This window comes from Guyanagaster necrorhizus, assembly GCF_019112545.1.
Source record: "Guyanagaster necrorhizus MCA 3950 unplaced genomic scaffold BT62scaffold_71, whole genome shotgun sequence".
Classification (NCBI taxonomy): domain Eukaryota; kingdom Fungi; phylum Basidiomycota; class Agaricomycetes; order Agaricales; family Physalacriaceae; genus Guyanagaster; species Guyanagaster necrorhizus.
Window position 1 is genome coordinate 107,480 of NW_025064950.1, and position 19,508 is coordinate 126,987.

Here is a 19,508-nt window from a genome sequence, read left to right on the forward strand (position 1 = left end):
GCTCGATAGGAGGTTTCATATACTTGGTCATTTCCTCATAGAATTCAAGCATCTCGTTAATCTCGTCAGCAGCTTCGACACTTCCATGAGCATTTATGCGCAATGGTATATTGCTCAAACTGATAATTTTGCGATCGTGTGCATAGCTTGAGAAAGAAAGCTTTGCGGCAGGGGATATGCCAGCCAAGGACTTCGCACCTAACCTGGTGGGAACAAGATATCAGAACGGGTAGTTTAAAGCAACCAAAATAGAAGGCCTACGCTGAACAAGACAAGGCATCTGCGCTCTTCGAACGCTTACCAGTCTTTCCATTATTAGAAGAACCACCATCCGTCTTTGTTCTGAAAAAGAGTTAGAGGAAATCGAATGAAGCATGAGCAGTCTAGATTCACTGTTGTCGTCCACGTTCTTCAGCCTGAGCTGACGCCCTATCTGACGGGGTCTTCGAACCTGTAGCTCCAAGGGAGGGCTCTCGGGGATATGTGAGATCGATATCGGGCACAAAGGGTGTAAGATCTGCTGGAGGAAATTCTCGTTTGCTGTCTGCAGACAGCGAGCGCCGCGGATGGCGTGCAGATGTAGCCTTCGAAGAGGCCCGCGTATTCCGCTTTTTGGAGTCAGCCATGTTGTATGAACAGCAGTGAGTTGATGAAGGATCGGAAGGTGCTGTGTGGTCGGTGTCACTGTTTAAATAGATAAAGGACAACGTTAAGGCCAAATGAAGTGACTCCCACCATTTTTCCACCGTATTTAGCCAACAAACAATCCTTTGTTCCCATTGTTCTTCTTCGGAACCGGAATCATCATCATCAATGGTATCTGATCTCCACGGCAGTCGTTTGAACGTCGGAGTTCGGCTTTGGGCAACGATTCCCTCGACATGCGCCCGGAGGCCGATGATGAATTGTGCAAATTTGAGACCACTGACCGCGTCAGTGAGGTCGTACACTCCTAATGAGGGGTCTATACGCGTCCCATCTGCGTGCGCAAAATGAACTGCAGGCTATTCAAATTTATTCAGTGGCGCTAATGAGTCAGGAGAAGCTGACACACTAGATCAGGGTCCACGCATACATTGTCAAGCCAACCGAAGACCACCCGGCCTACCAACCCTGTTTTCGACAGAATAATTCCAATAACAGGCCCAGCAATTCCCCAAGTAGAACGCTGATAAACAACACCGCTCATTAGGCTGAAAATGTCTTCTTCATCCGTGACACAAAGGTACGGGAGAACAACAGAGTTCGGGTGTCGCCAATAAGCAAGAACGTGACCATCAAGGGGAACGTAAGATGACTGGGCAGACGTCGGATCCGTTGAAGCCTCCGTGCGTTCATAGCTGGTGTCACTATCGGAGGATGATTCGTCATCGTAGGAAGTTTCAGAGTCGTATTCTTCCTGCGATGGTTCGTTGGAGCGTTCCGCTCTCATCATAGAAACGTGCCCCGAAGCTTCATCGTCTACAATTGGCCTCGGCCGTTGAATATCTTCAACGATATGAGATATCAGCAATGAAGCATGTCCGTCCCCCATCTTGTTCAGAGAATGTGATGATCGTGGTCGAACGAACGCAACATCTTGCCTACAAACAATCTCGTTAGGAAATAGATCAATTGATTCCATTCAAACGCACCCACATTATATATGACTTATCATAGCACACAAACGACAGCGAACGTATAAGAAGCGACCAAAATGGTATCGTTGACTGCCTAGTATCATCCTTCGAACCGCCGGCGAGAGCTTTGAGCGCGCCAACAGTCGAAAGCAGTAGATCCAAAATATCTAGTACTTCCGAGGAGGAATCTGTGAGATGTTCTGGTGAACATTCTAGGATAATTTCTAGCTCCTCGAGTAACGGAGACGCCCGAGAAGAGACAGGTGGGTATGGGCCATTGGCAAGTCGTGATGGGATTGGAGAGTCAAGTAAGCACGCCAATTGCTGTATCTCAGTGGGCCATTCTGCAGCGCGCGAGACATTGAAATTCAGGGAAGACATATCACAGTCAGTGGTATAATCCTTCGTGGTGGGGCGTCGTTGAAAGAGGAAGACGACGGTCGTCGTGCCGTTCAGTGGCAATGGAGCATGTTCAACTTTACGATTCGGGCCTGTAACTGAACATCTCAGCCACGTGATCTGATTCCTTTTCAGTCGTGTGCCTTTTTCTGTTGACCTGCGCTTACGGATATCTTGTTATTCATAATGCATTTCCATGTAGTTTGAGGTATGTGGTATTCCCTGTACAGGTAATTCACCGGTGTTCACGCAATTCCCGGCACGGAAATACCTGGATTTTGGGGTTGTAGCGTATGATATCGTGCACTGATTTACATCGTCTTCAGCTCATTTCTGCACCAGCGCGATCATCGTATTAGAATTGTAAAATACGATAAAAAGTCGGAAACATTGATGGTGCTCACATTGCGGCCATCCGAGACTACCAGCTAAGCTTGTACTGTATGAACATGCTGTGGCTCTCAGAATATCCATGGTCGTCTTAACAAGCAGCTGGGGGACTACTTTGGACCGTGAGTGACGCGGTTCGGATTGTATTTCACCCAAATCTGATTTATTAATACTCTATCAGCTTCGCTTGAGACAGCGTACAGGCTAGTGTATGATGATTTTGACTTCCAACTCTTTGAAATTGAACCCTGTCGTGTTAGATTGGGGAAACCTTATGAAATGAATTTAACCGTCCATACAACCCGCTCTGGGTTATCTGGCCGCCAAGATACTCGCTGACCAAGCCGCCTCAAAGTTTGCTAGTGAACATCCTGCACTGGATCTCTGAACGAGTATGCCCTTCGGCATGGCTCGGCTCACATTATTTAGTCAATCCGCCGTTCACATATAGTCCCTTTGACCCAAATCTTGCACCTCCGACTCCAGACGGATTGGGGGCAAACCGAATGATATATCTCCTGTTGTCAGGAAAGCCTGATGGTCCCTCTCCCATCCAGTTGCCACCATTTTGCTGCGATGTTCGAGACGTAGCGCAAACTCACAACGTTCGTGCTCTTGCAGTTGATAAAGCTTCGGGGTCACCTCAACAGAAGATGCGCCTTTTCCGGCGGACATTTCACCTAGAAACAAGCAGTGGAATATCCGGATACGGTTATGCCAGACCTGAAGTCGCGAACCCCCTCCTTGGCTAATGCTCTGGACCTCTCTGGAGAGTTGTCATCCGTTGATGTAACGCGGACACGCAATATCTTACATATGGATACCTACATCAGTTGGGAGACCGCCGCTCTTTGATACAGTCAATTCACTCATTGGACATAGTTCGCGTTATCAAATAAACTAGATGATTTGCGTAAAGATTTACTTCCAGGCGCAGGCGTCAATTTCAGCTCTCTCGGCCTCTTGCATGATAATGTCCTTTGCTTGAGAGCTTCTAGCCTCGAAATAGCACTTGAAAGGTTCTGGTCGTGTCACGAGGCCAGTTGTGAAGCTGTCTGCAGAAGGTAGCACTTTGTTGCCGTTCTCATCGACCGGCGGCATGATGTCGAACGCCCAGAGTATTCTAAACTCAGTTAGCATACATTTCAATTCAAAACCGATCAAATTTTCATACGTCACAACGCTAATGAAGACTGACCGCCAGGCCACGTAATTGCCTGGACACTGGCGTCTTCCAAAACCAAATGGCATCGTGAAATTGATCAACTTGCGATCCGATGTGTTAAGAAAGCGATCTGGGATGAATTCTTCCGCGTTGGTAAATGTCGTTTCATCCTTTGTCATGGCACTTTGAATCGATGCTAGCACTATTGTTCGAACATATATGCTTGACGCTCACTATATGTCTGCATAGACTGTGCTCCCCTTCGGAATGAACATACCTTCATACACATTGTCGTCTATCACAGCGCGTGGGACGGCGATAGGTGCGATGCAGCGCCACCTTTGTCTCGTCATAACGCGTAGAAAAGAAGACGAGGAAGACATGCCTCATTAATTCCTTAATTACCGCCTGGACATATGGGAGTGCATCGAAATCCTTGAAGTCAGGCATTCGTCCTGATCCGATAACTGAATCTATTTCTGCTTGAGGTTTTTTCATTGCGGCTGGATAAAGTTGCATCGCCACTGTAGAGCGAGTTTCATCTTTAGTTGATACGGTCATGAACTCGTAGGGATGTTCCGCACACAGAAATACTTCAATGGTAGCCATCGTCTGCAAGTCGTATCACCAAGATACCAGGATCATACAAGTATATAGATCTTACCGTCCCTGTTCCAGCGGCCCATGGCGCAGAGAGCGCATATGCTGTTTCTACGTCTGTAAGCCCGAATTGTTCCTGTTTCTCTAAACCGTGTGTATCCACAGACGTATGAGCAGTACCAACTTGCATCTGATGTTTAAGATCGTCCAGAAGTGAGAGGTACATTTTTGTATCCACAGCACGACGTCTTTCGGGTACCCATCGAAACCATTGCAGGAATTTCTATGAATATGATGAGATGATGCGCTGATAACTTTGTTTTTGAGGTTCTTACAGGAAGATATAGGAGGACCGGCCACTGAAGATGTAGGGTAAGGGTCAGCAAACCTCTTATCGCCGCAAAAGCTCACCAAATCTACTAGGAATTTGCCAGGGACACTTAAGGCAACGTGGTTAAGTTTAGAAGTCTCATTGATAATAAGTGCTACCTCCTACCTTATCCTTGAAATGGTATGACAGATCAACGCAATAATTGAACAGAGAGGGCTTCACTTACTTGCCGAAATCTAGTATCACGAGGGCTGATTAGTACCTGCGTGTTGATTGGAACGGGTAAAACGTACAGATACCAGTTTTCACGTTATTAACGACGATTTCATGGTCTAAAATCTTGATGCGACGACCATAGGCAACGCAGCACACGATTGATATCGCAAACCTTCGTTTATAAACAATAACACACGATGGATCGTGAACAATACACACCGACGGAGACGGTCTTTGTATTGCAATGGGTCTTCATCCTGGAGAAGATATCTCAGTAGAAGAAACGACTCAATGGACTGAAGACGCTGGTAGTTCAGTGCGGCTGTATTGCTCGGACCCGACTGCATCAGCTGGAAGACCCTATCAGAGCCCGTTGAATTACGCGAGAATACCATCGGACCGTCTTCCATTTTCTGTACTGTGGTCCATCGGACATTCCACGCATCACACCAGAGTAAATCTCATGCCTGCAGGTTTCTTGTGAATATGGAATTGGGACTGAAGCAAGCGGTATAATTGACGCGACTATGCTTCGTGGTCGTCCGGAGTATATGTTTCCTCGCACCACTAACAAGTCAGTGGCGGCTTTTACTGTTCCCAGTACTAAGACGAAGATGACTGATGCGGCACACTAAGTTTGGAACCGATCCATACCGATCACTCTCTTTGTCCCAAGACGGAACGACACCACTGGTCCTATACGGCAGTCGGAGGTCGGAGGTCAGCATAATAAAGATTAAAGACACTCATTGCAACTTACCATACTGCTTATTCCACTCATAGAATGTTTTCCAAGGCTGAAACTGGGGCACTTTACAGCCGAATAGACCTCCGGAGGACCCTGGAGGTAGACTCGAGACTTTATACCGGAAGAGTACAAACAAAAGAATGAGTAAAGACCCAAGTATCAACGAGGCAAACTCGTCCACAGGCAAGAACATAAGTCTTGATATAGCTTCGTCGAACTAGATGAGGGTTTGATCTCAAACAATGGACGCACGTGTTAGCGGACATACTTAGATTACCTTTCTGAGACTCAGTGGGGACCAACAAAAACTTCTTTTAGCAAGAGATTTTAGGCCCTCAGGCCAGACAGAAGGCGTTTTAATTGTGACATCAGAGAAGCGTCCAAAAGTATCTGTACATAAAAACACGTTACAACTTATAACTTTCAGGTTTGACAAGAGTCAGAAATTACTATGAAAATACTTGCCCGATGCCTCTAATAATCATGCATGAGGCTCAAACCAGCTTCACTTCCTTCCAAAGGTGCGAAGAGGTAGTTCAAAATTCCTGCGAGCCTAATCCCGCCTTGCGCAAGCAGCTTCTCAATGATCCACTGGTCATAGATGGCACCGGCGTACTCGGGAGTATCGAGCTCCAAATATGGGCCACCAGAACCCCCTGAAACTAGCTCATCGAACATGGCAAGCTCTTCTCCAGCAGAGGCGCCATGTTTATGCCCTGTAATGAGCCGGTCAGACTTGGTACGGCTGTAAGGAGGTTTGTCGAGCGCGGCTGGCCATATGATCTCGCAGTTCAGCGAGTGAATTGGAGTAGCCCAATAGTAAGGACATAAAATGTCGTCATCAGTATCATCTGCGTTCCAATTGGAACCTCTCATCCAACTCCAGAGAGAAATGGCTTGCTGCCAAGCAGAAGAGACAAGGCCCGAGGAGGAAGACGGGATAGAGGAAGAGGAACTCTTCGATGTGGGACATGTCAACCAGCTGGAGACCTCATCCTCCCATTTCCCCAGGATACCTTCCCACATAATACGACGGATGTAAGAGTCATAAATGGTTCCTCTGAGGTTGTGTTCAATAGTTCGCGAGGGAAGGGGTCTCGTATAGTTGTGGGGAATCGTGCGTAACGATTTAGAGATGAGGAGAGTGTCCCAAAGCGAATGAAGGTCTGAACGACAATGTCAGTTGCATATATACGTCAGAATTCAAAGCCAACTCACTGGTCTGACGGCCATCGAATGTAACTTTGACCGAGTTACCGCCACGGTCTCTACCCGTCAAATGTAAAGGCATGTGCATGTCACCAACGAAGTGCACCAAGAACTTGAGCGCCTCGTTAGCAAGATCATCATCTCCACCAAATCCATCCTTTTCGTTCTGGACCCATTCTTCCACCAAGTCTGTGGTGTTCCTGACACCTCCAAGTACGTTTATGTCCTTCTTACCGGCCCAACCCCGGTCACCCGGAAAGACGCAAGAGTCAGAAGGATGATCCCCAAGAGCACCGATATAATGCAAGGAGGCGGACCAGCGTTTCTGAAAGCGAATCCGGTCAGCCCAACCAGCAATGGGAGCGAGATGGCATTCGGGCTCGTTAGGGTTGGTTGACGTAAAATTAAGTATGCGACAGATACTGGGAAGGACGGCTGGATGGAGATGGATTTGGGCGATAGTCGCTACAATTTCATGGCCTAAAAAGCCCAGTTAGAAATGGATCAAAGCCGTATATCACCGCAGCCCTTACCTACAACACCCCATCCTACAACACCGGGAACGCTAGCCGTGCTGGCAGCGAGCAGGGACAACCAAGCAGAAGTCTTCATGGACGGAAAGCGAACTCTCATAGTGGGCTACAAAAGATTGGCTACGTGGAGATGGTGGTGGTAAGAGAACAACAACGTCTGCTGGATGACGGTAACCTACTTATAAGAGACAAAAGACGCGTGACAGTGTGACATCATAAATGTGCGCGTCCTGTCACGTGATCAGGACGACCTGCCTGGAGCGCTAAATGCTACGTTTCCAGGAGTTTGGGGCCCAGTAGCCACTTTCTGGTTTTTTGGCACTATACCTTTCCCCCCCCGGCATTCGGTCACAATGGCGAAGGGCTAGCAGCCATTTTCTTCCCGTTTTGAATGATTTTCATCAAAAATGCATCATCCACGAGCAGGTTTGGTCTTCGGCAAGGTTTTCGACTCCGCATATCTGGAACCTAAGCTCTCCGACATCCCAGACCATCCACAGTGGCCCAAAATTGTCAAATTTCCGGGTAAAACGCATCATATTACATGGATGTCAAAATATCCCGAAAATTCGGGAATGAGATCACCAAAAGAAAATCAAGGATCCGGGATTATCCGGGGTCCTACGTGATCTAAGCGTACCTCAAAACCTTGCTAGGTGCACTCAACGTCACAACATCTTAATGTTCAAGTTTGATTTCGACATCGACGACCCCGCAGACGACCTCGAAATATCGGTCTCTGATCCTGCAAGCCAAGCGGCTGTGAATGATACAGCAATCAATCAAGATCCTTTCACCGAAGTATCGCTGCAGCATCTCGTTCGTAATGATATATTGCTTCAGATAAAAGGCCACTAATATCGGATCTGTGAAAAGCATAGGTAGATTGTCTGCCTTCGCTTATTTCGTGCTCGCCGCTTTCAATACCACTGTCTTCTGGCGGTGAAGTGACGCTCGCTCGGAGGGATTTATTTGATGCACGATTCCAGCTTATAAACGACGAAGTGAACGACGAGCAGAAGGATAACTCACCGGAATTAGGCTTTCTCAATGCACCTTCTGATCTCGTTCAAGGCGTATACGAAGGGGGTCTGAAGACATGGGAATGCAGTCTTGATATCGTTGATTATCTGCATGCAGAGAACCCAGTATTTGAAGGACGGCGGGTGTTCGAGGTACGTTCCACCACTCCTGGCAGGCAACTACTTCGCGCCTAAAGTGCAAAGAAAATGATTGGATATGGATGTCATTTTGACCGAGGCTTTCAACCACAGCAAAATGTGTCGGATTTACCATTAAAGGGAAGACTGACTCATTTTGCTACGGTCGAAAGCATTAACCAGAATTTGATCTCTTATCCACCCGTTTTTCCCGGTTCAAATCAGGAAAGGTGGTTTTACTCTGGGCACTATACGGCACTATATGGCGTTATATTGGGGGGTTCCTCCTATATAGGACTATATAGCCTCATAGCGAGGATACATTTTTCTGATCTTGAAATAGTCGCTTACCAGGAATACTATGTTCCTTCCCAAAATGCTGACTGACTATTGTCCTAGGCCGGTTGTGGGACAGCCGTCCCGTCTGTGTACATCCTGCAGAACCTATTTTCTGGTCTGCCCCACGGGAAGGAAACACACCTCCATTTGCAGGACTATAACGCCATAGTCTTTGAGCTCCTTACGCTTCCCAATCTCATCCTTGCTTGGTGTATGCTCTACTTTATATTTTATCCATGTTCTATCTCATTCGTAAACTAGACATGTCTCCAGCCTCCAAAGCCTACCGCGATGCAGCGGCACACCCTTCTCCCGATGAGACTCCGTTGCCACCCGCCGACGCTTCCATTCGTGCAGAGATACCGATAACGCTAGAATTAAAGACGGCATTCCTATCATCACTGGAAGCATATGGGATACGGCTACGATTCTTCTCTGGATCGTGGAGTTCCTTTGACCTCCATCAAAGCGGTGGAACGTACGATATCGTCCTCACATCAGAAACTATCTATCGTACGGACAGTGTGGGGTCTTTGATTGATTTGTTGCAATCAGTATCACCCACGGTGGACAGCTTGACGTCCCGACTGTCTATCTCTGACGGAGAGAATAGCTCTCAGTCATACTTGTGTCTGGTTGCAGCTAAAATTTTCTATTTCGGGGTAGGTGGAGGCGTCACAAATTTTGTAGAAGCCGTGGAAGAGAAGGAAGGAAGAGTTGAGACGGTTTGGGAACAGAAAGTGGGCGTTGGACGGAGAATTATGAGAATTCAGTGGTCGTAAGGTGGATGGCAGTCTGTACCCGTACATTTTCAGGCTTTATCCGGTGATACTGCGTGGATTTTGGGTGATGAGCAAATCTGATTACTGAACTTGAAACTGAATGTTCGAAAGCTTGGCAAGATGTGGTTTTGCATAGATGGTAGGATGCGTGGAATGTCACGGACGTCACCATTAACGGCATTCGACTGCCTTCACCCAGCTTGCTTTCTTACTCCCACCATCCTGCTTACGACACTTAATGCGCACTGTCTGGCGACATTAACGACGGTTTTCATGCTGAAGAGGGCCTCAAGGTGCGTATATGCGTACGCTCGCGATACCTAGCAGCTCACAGACACCTCAAGATATTCCTCGAGAATTTGCGACCAGTTCTAGGCCCCTTCATTCTTGAAATTTAAAATGCCTAGAGATCTCGAGGACCTGACTTTCCCACATTCAGCAACGTTGCCAGCGGTTGCGCGAACATGGGCGAGTCATCAGCAATTCGTGGGTTCACCGGACCAGATAGGCCAGAGCGAGGCGCAACCTTCTTCAAGCACGGCTACGCGTCCAGTTCCGATCATACCACAGTCAATGGCACGTCCCACCATGACTCGAAGTATTTCGTCGTCGCACACTACACGCCCACGAGCCAATACCTCGTCCCGTGCAGCGTCTGGTTTTCTGTTCCATACTCAACGAGAGCCCCAATGGTCTGTTTTTGGACAATTGATGGAGAATGAAGGTCAGCTAGGGACTCCAAGCGGCAGCCATCGCACAAGCAGGAAGAGCAATACCCCTCGCTCCTACATCAGTCGAGACACCAGTCCTTCGTCACGGCAGAGTTTCATAGATTCCAACAATCCTGTCGAAGTTCAGTCTCCTGTTGCGGAAGAGGATTACCCCAATTTCCCTGCCACTCATCATAGCGACTCTGATGATGATTCGGGTTCAGACGAATACGACTCCGACGAAGAGGATTCCACATCCACAATCACCACGAATCGTCTTTCCTCATCTGATACACCCGTACCAACTCGAAAATGGTACACAATACCCACTATACCATTACTATACCGTAATATCTTTAAATGTGCATTGGCATACGTCCTTGCCTCCCTTTTCACCTATTCACCCCATCTCTCTGGCCTGATAAGTGATCTTGTAACGTACGGTTCGAATGAGCGCCGACCTCTTCCCAGTGGACATATGGTTGCGACAGTGTGAGTGTATCTCTTTGTTTTAGGCTCTGTTTGCTGATCTTCTATGTAGCGCCGTCTATTTCAACCCCGCAAAGACCACGGGCAGTATGATCGAAGCGGATATATTCTGTATCTTTGGCTTGTTTTACGCAGCATTCGTCTCCCTGACTAGTATGTCCCTGTTCTGGTGGCTTGAGCTCAAACCTGGCTGGGAATGGCTTGCTGATACATTCGTTATCCTTTGGATCGGTGTCAGTATGAGTATCTTGGCTTGGCTGAAAGTCTGGATGGTATGCCGTTCAGTCTCATGTCTACAGTACCTAACTGACCATATGAGTATTAGGCTAATCCCCAATTCAACACGGGTGAGCATGTGACTTGCAGTCCTACGAGGATTGAGTCTCACTGAAATCTAGCCTGCAGCATGATTGTCATCCTCCTTTTCATCGTGTACGTGTGATACCAAGATTTTATCGCTCGACTGACGAGAATATGCAGGCTTATCAAAGAGGGTGGCTTGCAGACACTTCTTCAAGTGTCCTTCATCGTTTTTTGTGGTATCGTAATCTCCAATCTCGTTTGCTTCTTCATCTGGCCTCAGTCTGCTACCACTAATCTGCAAACGAACATGACGAAAACCCTTGACTCCTTCTCCACCCTTCTGGATATGCTGACAAACACATTCTTACTAGAAGAATCACCCCACCATCCCAGTCAAGAGAAGATCCAGCGCGCCGTCGAAAATCACCAAAACAGTTTTACGAGCCTCAAGAAGAATCTCAAAGAAGCCAAAAGTGAATGGCAGTTTTCGGGGCAAGTCAAGCTTCCCGCTTCTGGAACAGGAAATGGTCGTGCACTTCCGGTATCAACGAAGGGTGATCAGAGGAGGAAGGCATACGAAGATGCCGTTGATTGTCTCAATCGCCTCGCTCAGCACCTCAATGGTTTGAGGAGCGGGACACGGCTGCAATACGATCTAATCAAGGCTGGTGTTGTCAAGCGAAGAAGACACCATAGCAGGCGGAACGGGAACGGCAAGAATCAAATATTGGATGGTGATAGTGCCGAAGACGACGAGGAGACTGCGATGCTGAAAGCTGCGGCAGTGATGTTTGGCGATCTCGTGGATGATTTGGGACCGCCACTGAAAGCACTATCGGTAAGTCAGCTTTAATCAAGTTTCGTTCGCCAGCTGAGTTATCATGCCTAGTCGACGTGTACATCATCACTGAAGCGTTTGCGGGAGTCAGTAGTCAAGTCCCGTGTACGTGAAAATGCGGCGACTGATGCGATTCAGCCGCATGAATTCTTGGAGTTGATTGACGGGATCGAAAGGGCTTTGATGCGCTTCGAGAGCACGTCGAACCATGCCGTCATGCGGCTATATAGGAAGAGTGACTTATCTCATGCCAATGCGGAAGACACGGGAGGTTTGAGCGCAAGTAGAGCCAGTATCATTTCCGGGACAGGGGACAAGGAGAACCTCATGCTTACTGCGTCAGATAACGAGCACATCTTTTTGGTGTACTTGTGAGCATCCGGCGTCTTCTGATGGTTTGCTTTACTTCTGTTGACGCGCGTTACAGCTTTATCTTCACCTTGCAGGAGTTTTCTACGGAGCTGATTTCTCTCGTCGATGCCGTGGAAAGGATCTACGCTCTGGAGCAGCAGCACGTGAACTGGAGAGGGTACTGGCACTTGGCATATATTTCAGTCAAGACACGATTAGCAACATTGGTTACGTGGTCTAAGTCAGAGAGCGTTCATGGCGGAAGGAAGAGGAGGTCTACCCTGAAACGAAGGATATGTAGGACACCTCCTATCTCTTTTGATGGCCATTCTGACGATTATTATAAGCTTCGTACATCACTGGCGCCGGGGAGACGCGCAGACGACCCTCTTTCCCTAAAGTACAACCTCATGCGCCCAACACGGTTCTTACGCCCGCTCGAAGTAACTTGAATTTCATCGGCCGGATGAAGCAGGGACTGTGGGCTATTGGGACGCGAATGACAGAAAGAGACGCCAAGTTCGCTGTTAAGACGGGTATGGCAACTGCTTTGCTCTCTGCACCTGCCTTTTTCGACGCAACCCGGCCTATCTTTCTTGAGTATTATGGTGATTGGGCGCTTATTTCGGTAGGCTGTTTCCCCTTGCCGTTGCTTCGGTGCGGGCCTAACCTGCACATAGTTCTTTATTGTCATTTCGCCTACCATTGGTGCGGTGAGTATCCCCTCTCATGCTGCTTTATCCCAACTGACATTCATACGTGTGCGTTATAGACCAACCTCCTCAGTTTTAATCGTGTACTGTGGACTTTGTGAGTGCATGCCCTTTTCATGTGCTTCGTTGTCCCATGCTATTTACAGGGTCGGAGCGGCTGTCGCGGCAGTGACATACTCACTATTCCCAGAAGATGCAGTTGCTCTCGTGATATTCGGCGCGTTCTACTCACTTCCGTGCTTCTACGTCATCGTTTCGAGACCAGTACATCTCTCTGCTTCTCGCTTTGCGCTGCTCACGTATAATCTGACTTGTTTGTATTGGTGAGTAGTGCAATATTTGTTTGTCCTGTATTGCTAAATTGTAGTGTAGCTACAATATACGGCAAAGAGATGTATCGGTAGTCTCCGTCGCGTGGCATCGTGCTCTGGCTGTCATCGCAGGGGTGCTCTACGCTGCTTTCGTTGCACGATTTTGGTGGCCGTCTGAGGCTAGGCGTGAGCTCAGCAAGGCGTTAGGAGAGTATGTCTCGAAGACAACATATCGGAAAAGGACGCCGCTGATGTTTGAGGTAGATTCTGTTTGAACATTGGATGGCTGTACACTAGACTCGTCGCGGCAAATTCGTTTGCCCCGGAATATCGCGAAGATTCTGATGACGACGACTCACATGCAGCCTCCTCTGAGGATGTTGCGCTGCTTGGATCTGATCGTACGTCTGGTCGTACGACGCTGAACAATTCTATTCGGGAGTTTATGGCTATGTGAGTGTGTTGTCACTGTTGATGAATCTCTTCTCAAGAGCCTTCAGGGAACTCCATTTGCAGATCAAGTTGATAGAGCTGCAAGGACTCTTAGCCCAGACACAGCATGAACCTCGATTGAAGGGACCTTTCCCCGTAAAGCTGTACCGTGGGATATTGACCAGCCTACAAACGATCATGGACCGATTGCATAGTATGCGTTGTGTTACAACTCGTGAGGAATGGTACACGGCAAGTGGAAAAAACGCAAAATACTAGCAGCGAGTATTGACGCTTCTGTTCTCACAGAGTGTTCGTCAAGATTTCATAGTCCCGGTCAACAAGGAGCGACGTGAAATGGTCGGAAACATCATCCTGTACTTTTCAACGTTAGCTTCAGCGTTCCGACTAAAAGCTCCTTTGCCTCCGTATCTTCCTCCTGCAGAGAAGTCTCGAGAACAATTGGTGCGCTGTCCTCCTGTTTTATACGGCAATTTTTGACGTTCCTTGAAACAGGTGGATGCTATCAGGAGACTTGAGGTTGTTCGAAATCGCGATGTCAAAGGTTCAAGGCAGCTGCTTTTCTTTGCATATGCTTTGACGATGAAAGGGGTTACTCAAGAACTGGAGTCGTTGGGGCGTACTCTCCAGGATGCGTTTGGAGTCATAGGACAGACACCAGAGGAATTTGAAACTCTTTTCATGGATGAGGAGGGGAGTCGCAGAATTAGCTATGCTGCCTAGGATACTTATTGATGGTTAATGGTCACTGACTTGAGCGGAGGTGCTCAACAGGGACTTTTTCTTTCTTTTAACGTATGTTATAGCATTTTACAATGTACGGTTCGCGCTAGGTAGCAGTAGGCGTGTCGTCGAATTATCTGTCGTATGGACAAGACCACGTGATCAGATTTTCTGGTGGATTGGAGGCTGCTGGACCAACGTCGACCTGTCTTCCCACCATTTCGTGCATATTTCCTCTCCAAGGTATTTCTGCGCTTGACCTGGAAATTTCCTGAAAGTCAACAAGTTGAGAACAATTTTGCAACTGTGTACGCCGCTGCGACGCTGCCTTGTCTTGGAGATCAAATCTTACTACGCTATGGAAAAAAACCAGAAGGATCAGGAACGGGAAATAAATTGTCTGTTGGAGTAGCACGGTCACAAAATTTGTCGCTAACTGCCTCGTAGTGTTACTCCGACGGGCCAAGGAGAGTACTGAGAAGGGTTCTCCGGTGAGTTGCCTCGTAGTTACCTCAGACTTGAGCTGATGGTATGATAGCCCAGGAAGGCTGCTCTTCAGAAGCTTATCGACATGTCCCATTCCTCCAGCGCTTACTTCAAGATTCTTGCCGCCCAGAACATCAAATTTTTCTTCGCCGACTTTCCTGAGCTCGAAGAGGATGCCATCAATGCGGTGTACGATATCTGTGAAGATCAGTCTAGCAAGGTACGTCTCAGTACAATTTTAAGCATTGACGCGTTCATATGAGAGGTCAGGTTAGAAAGGAAGGGTACCTCGCAATTACGGGACTCTCAGCGGCTGATAACGACTGGGTGAAACGAAATACGGACGTGTTGTTGCAGTTGCTTCAAAGTGGTAGCTATTGCTTCTTTTTCCAAAGTCTGCGTTGCTTTATCTCACGATTTCCAGAGGAGCCGGAAGAAGTTGCTGTAATCAAGACCGCTTTAAGGGAACACCTAGTCATGGCGCCTTCCGTTACCCTTGGCGTATTATTTGACCAAATCGTTCCCGCTGACGACAGTATGGACGAAGAGGAAATGGCCATACGGGAACGGTTACGTGGGCTTGTGCTCGCGTTTATGACGAACGAAGCCAAGGAAACTATCAATCAAAATCCCAAGCTCAATAATCAATTCGCGGATGGACTTACGCTTGTATGTTGTCATTGTCATCTTCCCTCTTCCGTTACCCATTTCACCAGGCTATACCGCGATTGGCTGATAACGAAGCGGCATCATTTATTCGAGAACACATACTCCCTTTGTCTATGTTTAGCTCGCGCTCTCGTCAGGGGAATCTCCTCCTACAAGCCGTGATACGGAAACTTGAGGCATCGGACTTCAAGCGCTCCCCCCTGTCCACAACGACAAGATCCTATCTCAGTTTGGCCCATCATCTTGCTGTCGACAAGATTGCTTCTCCTCTGGACCTTCTCAGATTTTACTATGGCTCCCTGACTTCAAAAATAACACTGATGAGATTATCCCAAGATGATCAGACACTAGTACTCTGTCAATTGGCCGAAATTCTGGCAGCGTGCGAAGAAGATCTCAAAAACTCCCGACCACGGGAACGAGAACAGCTACAAAAGCAGGTTTATGCCATCGTTGATGTTTCCCCCATCTTTTTCGAGGTCATATCTTTGCTTAAATGGGTGTCTTTTTTCTCACTTGTTCTTTTCATAGCGTTTAAGCGGTTCCATCGACTCAAATGAGCGATCGAGGAAGGCCTGCGAGCTGCTGTTGAATTCATGTATACAAGTAAGTACCTTTGATGCATCTTTTCCTTCTCTGAATGTACTTGGCAGCGTAAAGCGCAGCAAGAATGGGCTGTGCCCACATCAATTAGTTCAGCTGTTCAAGCCTTGTCGGCCAAGACCTCAAATCAGGCACTTCAATTACTTATTAGGGTTCGCAGTGGGCCACTTTTCATTGCTGTCGCTTGTGTCCGACATCCCCTCTTCTGTTTCATCAGTCTCTAGCATCCACAGTGGTCCCGACCTCCACCGCCACTACCGGTCCATCCAATGTTACAAATATATCGGCGGCAACGAGGCCAGCCGCCCGGGCATCAGTAGATGTATCACGCAAAATGAGGATATCCAGTCGAGATGCCGACCATATAATGAACGACGCATCCCCCCCAGCCAATCCAAGCAAACGCAATTCCCCCCGTGAGGAGCCGTCAAGGTACCAAAAAAGGTTTAAGACGGGGAATGGACCCGGATTATCACTACTGAACCGTTTAGCTGATTCTGCATCGCACTTGCCTGGGGAACCAATTGAACGGAAACCAAGTGCTGGCCGCACTCCGCAGCAGCGACCACCAGATAACAGCATGGATGTTGATGGTCCTCCCGAAGGTGGCTACAGTATTAAAGGTGCCGCCAAGATGGAATCGGCGAGCTCTGTGGGGACGGATCGACAGCAACCACGACGTCCGCCCTCACTCATCGATCGTTTAGAGTCAGAAAGAAACAACGTATCTGGGATGGGAGATACATTCGGGAGTCGCGGCAAGCAGAAGCGTTGGTAAAGCATATGACTCTCACTGCCTTTCTATGGCGCCGAGTAGATTGATACTAGTAGCATGTTTTTGTATGCCTGTGTGGGAAGGGAACTGCTGCGGATCAGTATTTGGTGAAACGGTGGGATAGGCGACATTCGCCTCTTCATCCGTTTCGGTGATGATATCTACCAACACGACAGCAGAAGGAGATAATTTGTAGTAAGGTCGTTCGATCATGAATGTATATAAACCGATCTGACCGATGACAGCACGTCAGTCAATCTGATGCGCCGTATATAATGTGGCACATAATGTGGGTCCGTACTCATGCATTTCCCTCCTATTGCTCTCCTGCTCACCTTAGTTGGTGCAGCAGTTGCTATACCTCAAAATGTGCCTTTTTCTTTACTTCGATCGCGCTCGTCGCTGAGATGCTTGTCAGAAACTTGAGGCTAGACAGTCGTCTGTAACCGGAGACTCACAATGCGGTACTGTAAGTGTCTTTTTGTCTAGAGGCTCTCCGCTTCTCCTAAGTATGACCTTTCAGGCCATGTGTGTCGAAGCCACGGTGAACGGAACCTCCATACAATGTTGGATCTTTCTTTTCATCATTGTTACGTGAGAATAATTGTTGTTCCACAGATGTTCTATCCAGTACGGAAACCGTTGGATGGATGGGAATGTAAGTCTCCTGTGTGTTGAGTTTGTAGCCATCTCATCGACATCGTTATTATCAGGGGGTTTGGTACGCAAATGTCAGGCTCCCCAATGGTCATCATGTGGTCCAACACCGATGGAACCATAACGGTGTCCCAACGGGAGGCTAGCGGTCATACAATGCCCCAGGTAGTTAGTAATCCCGCCCAGGTCGCAACCTTGGCGGAGAGCGCCAGCACTGTAAGCGCCGTCCACAGACCCTGTTCGCTGTTAAGTAAATCACGTTCTTCCAGACTTCGGGGTCAGAAACCAAATTCGCCTTTACCGTCGATGTTGGTCGTGTTCCTCCTCAATCTTTGCCGAACCCGCTTATCTATTTCTTCCTCTTCTAGGCGAATGGTGACACGACTCAAAATGTCATCTACGCTATCGGAAGTACCAATCCTGGATCTTCTAGTGCGAGCGCTACTATTCAGCAACATTTTGACGATGGTACCTTTCAATTAAACTTGGCGGGAACTTTGTCTGCGACGTCTACTGGTTCTGCATCATCCTCGGGAAGCACATCTGGGACTAGTAGTTCGGGAACCCGGCCAATTAGTATCCCATTGCTGCCGTACCAGCGCATGATTGTAGCCCACGCCATCCTCTGTGTCGTCGGTTTCTTGTTTTTCCTTCCCTTCGGATCATTACTTGCGCGGTATGTTAGAACATTTACGCCGAAGTGGTACACCGGACATTGGATATCCCAGTTTGCAATCTGTAAGTTGAATCATAATTGCCTTCTACCTCTCTTCTAAGATCTTCCACTTTAGCTGGTTCTCTAATCATTATTGGATTTGCCCTTGGGGTACAGAGCGTGACTTCTGCCGGTGCACTTCACTTAGATGATAATCACAAGGTATGCCTCGTTGTCGATGATCCGTTTCAATGTTTTGACATACAATCTTCATAGCAATGGGGCGTGGCCATATTTGTGATATACTGGGTCCAATGCGCTTTAGGCGCGTTCATTCATTGGGTTAAGCCCAAGAGGCCCGCTGGTCGGCCACTGCAAAATTACTTCCACGCTGTCTTTGGGCTGTTCATCATTGCCTTGGCGTTCTATCAAGTTCGGACGGGATATAAAACTGAATGGCCAAGTGCCACCGGACGCGGTGATATAGCTAAAGGTGCTGACATTGTTTGGTACATCTGGGTGGTGGTATGTTCCTTGTGATTCATTTATCAGTATGATTCATATCTGCCGTTCCAAATCAGGTGGTACCTTTGTTGTACTTTGCCGGGCTAGCGTTCCTTCCAAAACAATATAGACAAGAAGCAGCAGCAAAAGGTAGGGAAAATCGTTTACTTGAATATGAATTCGATATGTCAGATGTGCAACATCGATACCGTAACTGATGCTATGATACCTGTTTTTCTTTCCTACTTACCCGTCGGTTTTTCTTACGTGTTTTTTCTTAGGCAGGTACAAATGATCACAGATCTTCGGCTTCCCGCTTCCACGCATTCAAGCCGCGATAGCGGTTTCTTTGTATTTTCCTAGCGTATTATTTGGAATTTTTATATATGTTGTGTTTATCAGTAGATTCCCCTGTCCCGATCGAAGGTTACTATGTACAAGACGAACTATGTGTACCAGTCAGAACTAGTACAGTATGTACAGTTGGTAGAGTCTCGGATGGCCGCGGTGGGAGCACCATCAACGTTTCCGACTTTCTATCGTATTTTACAATTCTAATACGATGATCGCGCTGGTGCAGAAATGAGCTGAAGACGATGTAAATCAGTGCACGATATCATACGCTACAACCCCAAAATCCAGGTATTTCCGTGCCGGGAATTGCGTGAACACCGGTGAATTACCTGTACAGGGAATACCACATACCTCAAACTACATGGAAATGCATTATGAATAACAAGATATCCGTAAGCGCAGGTCAACAGAAAAAGGCACACA

The 19,508-nt window shown here is 47.7% G+C and overlaps 8 protein-coding genes across 8 annotated transcripts in view; 4 read left to right on the forward strand and 4 right to left on the reverse strand.

Moving 5' to 3' along the window:
• Positions 1 to 2,000, reverse strand: part of BT62DRAFT_924699 (uncharacterized protein) — a gene marked incomplete at both ends in the record, with an annotated part of 3,594 nt that extends 1,594 nt beyond the window's left edge. Inside the window, 6 exons of the mRNA XM_043184646.1 lie at positions 24 to 198; positions 302 to 342; positions 394 to 684; positions 736 to 1,004; positions 1,055 to 1,583; positions 1,639 to 2,000. Coding sequence (XP_043032963.1) covers positions 24 to 198; positions 302 to 342; positions 394 to 684; positions 736 to 1,004; positions 1,055 to 1,583; positions 1,639 to 2,000 — 1,667 coding nt within the window. The remainder of the gene's footprint in view (positions 1 to 23; positions 199 to 301; positions 343 to 393; positions 685 to 735; positions 1,005 to 1,054; positions 1,584 to 1,638) is intronic.
• Positions 2,001 to 2,849: 849 nt separating this feature from the next.
• On the reverse strand, positions 2,850 to 3,752 carry BT62DRAFT_1013911 (cytochrome P450; the record flags this gene model as incomplete). Its single annotated transcript, XM_043178130.1, has 5 exons — positions 2,850 to 3,088; positions 3,146 to 3,174; positions 3,223 to 3,276; positions 3,334 to 3,531; positions 3,583 to 3,752. 5 exons carry the CDS (start codon positions 3,750 to 3,752, stop codon positions 2,850 to 2,852), a joined length of 690 nt encoding a protein of 229 aa, XP_043032964.1.
• A 100-nt stretch (positions 3,753 to 3,852) lies between these two features.
• BT62DRAFT_1013912 (cytochrome P450) lies at positions 3,853 to 5,734 on the reverse strand (the record flags this gene model as incomplete). Its single annotated transcript, XM_043178131.1, has 12 exons — positions 3,853 to 4,185; positions 4,238 to 4,456; positions 4,509 to 4,532; positions 4,585 to 4,612; positions 4,670 to 4,675; positions 4,731 to 4,740; positions 4,798 to 4,892; positions 4,940 to 5,070; positions 5,121 to 5,323; positions 5,375 to 5,416; positions 5,481 to 5,665; positions 5,721 to 5,734. The coding sequence occupies 12 exons, from the start codon at positions 5,732 to 5,734 to the stop codon at positions 3,853 to 3,855; spliced, it is 1,290 nt and encodes a 429-aa protein (XP_043032965.1).
• Positions 5,481 to 7,389, reverse strand: BT62DRAFT_938966 (phospholipase C/P1 nuclease). The gene is made up of 4 exons (XM_043187630.1): positions 7,211 to 7,389; positions 6,687 to 7,157; positions 5,737 to 6,634; positions 5,481 to 5,685 (listed from the first exon to the last, which is right to left on the reverse strand). Exons 1-3 carry the CDS (start codon positions 7,308 to 7,310, stop codon positions 5,943 to 5,945), a joined length of 1,263 nt encoding a protein of 420 aa, XP_043032966.1. The 5' UTR covers positions 7,311 to 7,389; the 3' UTR covers positions 5,481 to 5,685; positions 5,737 to 5,942.
• Positions 7,341 to 9,491, forward strand: BT62DRAFT_983419 (uncharacterized protein; the record flags this gene model as incomplete). Its single annotated transcript, XM_043189778.1, has 5 exons — positions 7,341 to 7,349; positions 7,901 to 8,029; positions 8,092 to 8,385; positions 8,770 to 8,920; positions 8,971 to 9,491. 5 exons carry the CDS (start codon positions 7,341 to 7,343, stop codon positions 9,489 to 9,491), a joined length of 1,104 nt encoding a protein of 367 aa, XP_043032967.1.
• Positions 9,492 to 10,202: 711 nt separating this feature from the next.
• On the forward strand, positions 10,203 to 14,382 carry BT62DRAFT_913494 (uncharacterized protein; the record flags this gene model as incomplete). Its single annotated transcript, XM_043183890.1, has 16 exons — positions 10,203 to 10,693; positions 10,743 to 10,962; positions 11,016 to 11,037; positions 11,089 to 11,122; positions 11,171 to 11,831; positions 11,883 to 12,202; positions 12,259 to 12,456; positions 12,564 to 12,810; positions 12,863 to 12,895; positions 12,955 to 12,992; positions 13,042 to 13,218; positions 13,268 to 13,417; positions 13,471 to 13,659; positions 13,707 to 13,883; positions 13,950 to 14,103; positions 14,155 to 14,382. 16 exons carry the CDS (start codon positions 10,203 to 10,205, stop codon positions 14,380 to 14,382), a joined length of 3,339 nt encoding a protein of 1,112 aa, XP_043032968.1.
• A 188-nt stretch (positions 14,383 to 14,570) lies between these two features.
• BT62DRAFT_736203 (uncharacterized protein) lies at positions 14,571 to 16,557 on the forward strand. The gene is made up of 8 exons (XM_043182081.1): positions 14,571 to 14,780; positions 14,830 to 14,873; positions 14,921 to 15,088; positions 15,139 to 15,238; positions 15,293 to 15,537; positions 15,585 to 16,016; positions 16,069 to 16,292; positions 16,358 to 16,557. The coding sequence occupies exons 1-8, from the start codon at positions 14,741 to 14,743 to the stop codon at positions 16,362 to 16,364; spliced, it is 1,260 nt and encodes a 419-aa protein (XP_043032969.1). The 5' UTR covers positions 14,571 to 14,740; the 3' UTR covers positions 16,365 to 16,557.
• Positions 16,558 to 16,717: 160 nt separating this feature from the next.
• Positions 16,718 to 19,190, forward strand: BT62DRAFT_736233 (CBD9-like protein). The gene is made up of 12 exons (XM_043182082.1): positions 16,718 to 17,110; positions 17,161 to 17,163; positions 17,348 to 17,384; positions 17,439 to 17,481; positions 17,534 to 17,573; positions 17,629 to 17,788; positions 17,842 to 17,880; positions 17,941 to 18,310; positions 18,364 to 18,449; positions 18,504 to 18,749; positions 18,809 to 18,881; positions 19,013 to 19,190. Exons 1-12 carry the CDS (start codon positions 17,070 to 17,072, stop codon positions 19,024 to 19,026), a joined length of 1,152 nt encoding a protein of 383 aa, XP_043032970.1. The 5' UTR covers positions 16,718 to 17,069; the 3' UTR covers positions 19,027 to 19,190.
• The last annotated feature ends 318 nt before the right edge of the window (positions 19,191 to 19,508 follow it).

Coding starts and splice junctions, on each gene's coding strand:
- BT62DRAFT_938966 (XM_043187630.1), bottom strand. CDS start 7,310: ATGAGAGTTCGCTTTCCGTCCATGAAGACTTCTGCTTGGTTGTCCCTG. Junction 7,158..7,210: donor TGTAGGATGGGGTGTTGTAG/GTAAGGGCTGCG, acceptor TGGGCTTTTTAG/GCCATGAAATTGTAGCGACT. Junction 6,635..6,686: donor ATTCGATGGCCGTCAGACCA/GTGAGTTGGCTT, acceptor ATTGTCGTTCAG/ACCTTCATTCGCTTTGGGAC.
- BT62DRAFT_736203 (XM_043182081.1), top strand. CDS start 14,741: ATGGAAAAAAACCAGAAGGATCAGGAACGGGAAATAAATT. Junction 14,874..14,920: donor GTACTGAGAAGGGTTCTCCG/GTGAGTTGCCTC, acceptor ATGGTATGATAG/CCCAGGAAGGCTGCTCTTCA. Junction 15,089..15,138: donor GTGAAGATCAGTCTAGCAAG/GTACGTCTCAGT, acceptor ATGAGAGGTCAG/GTTAGAAAGGAAGGGTACCT.
- BT62DRAFT_736233 (XM_043182082.1), top strand. CDS start 17,070: ATGATATCTACCAACACGACAGCAGAAGGAGATAATTTGTA. Junction 17,881..17,940: donor AATTCGCCTTTACCGTCGAT/GTTGGTCGTGTT, acceptor TTCCTCTTCTAG/GCGAATGGTGACACGACTCA. Junction 18,750..18,808: donor TTGTTTGGTACATCTGGGTG/GTGGTATGTTCC, acceptor GTTCCAAATCAG/GTGGTACCTTTGTTGTACTT.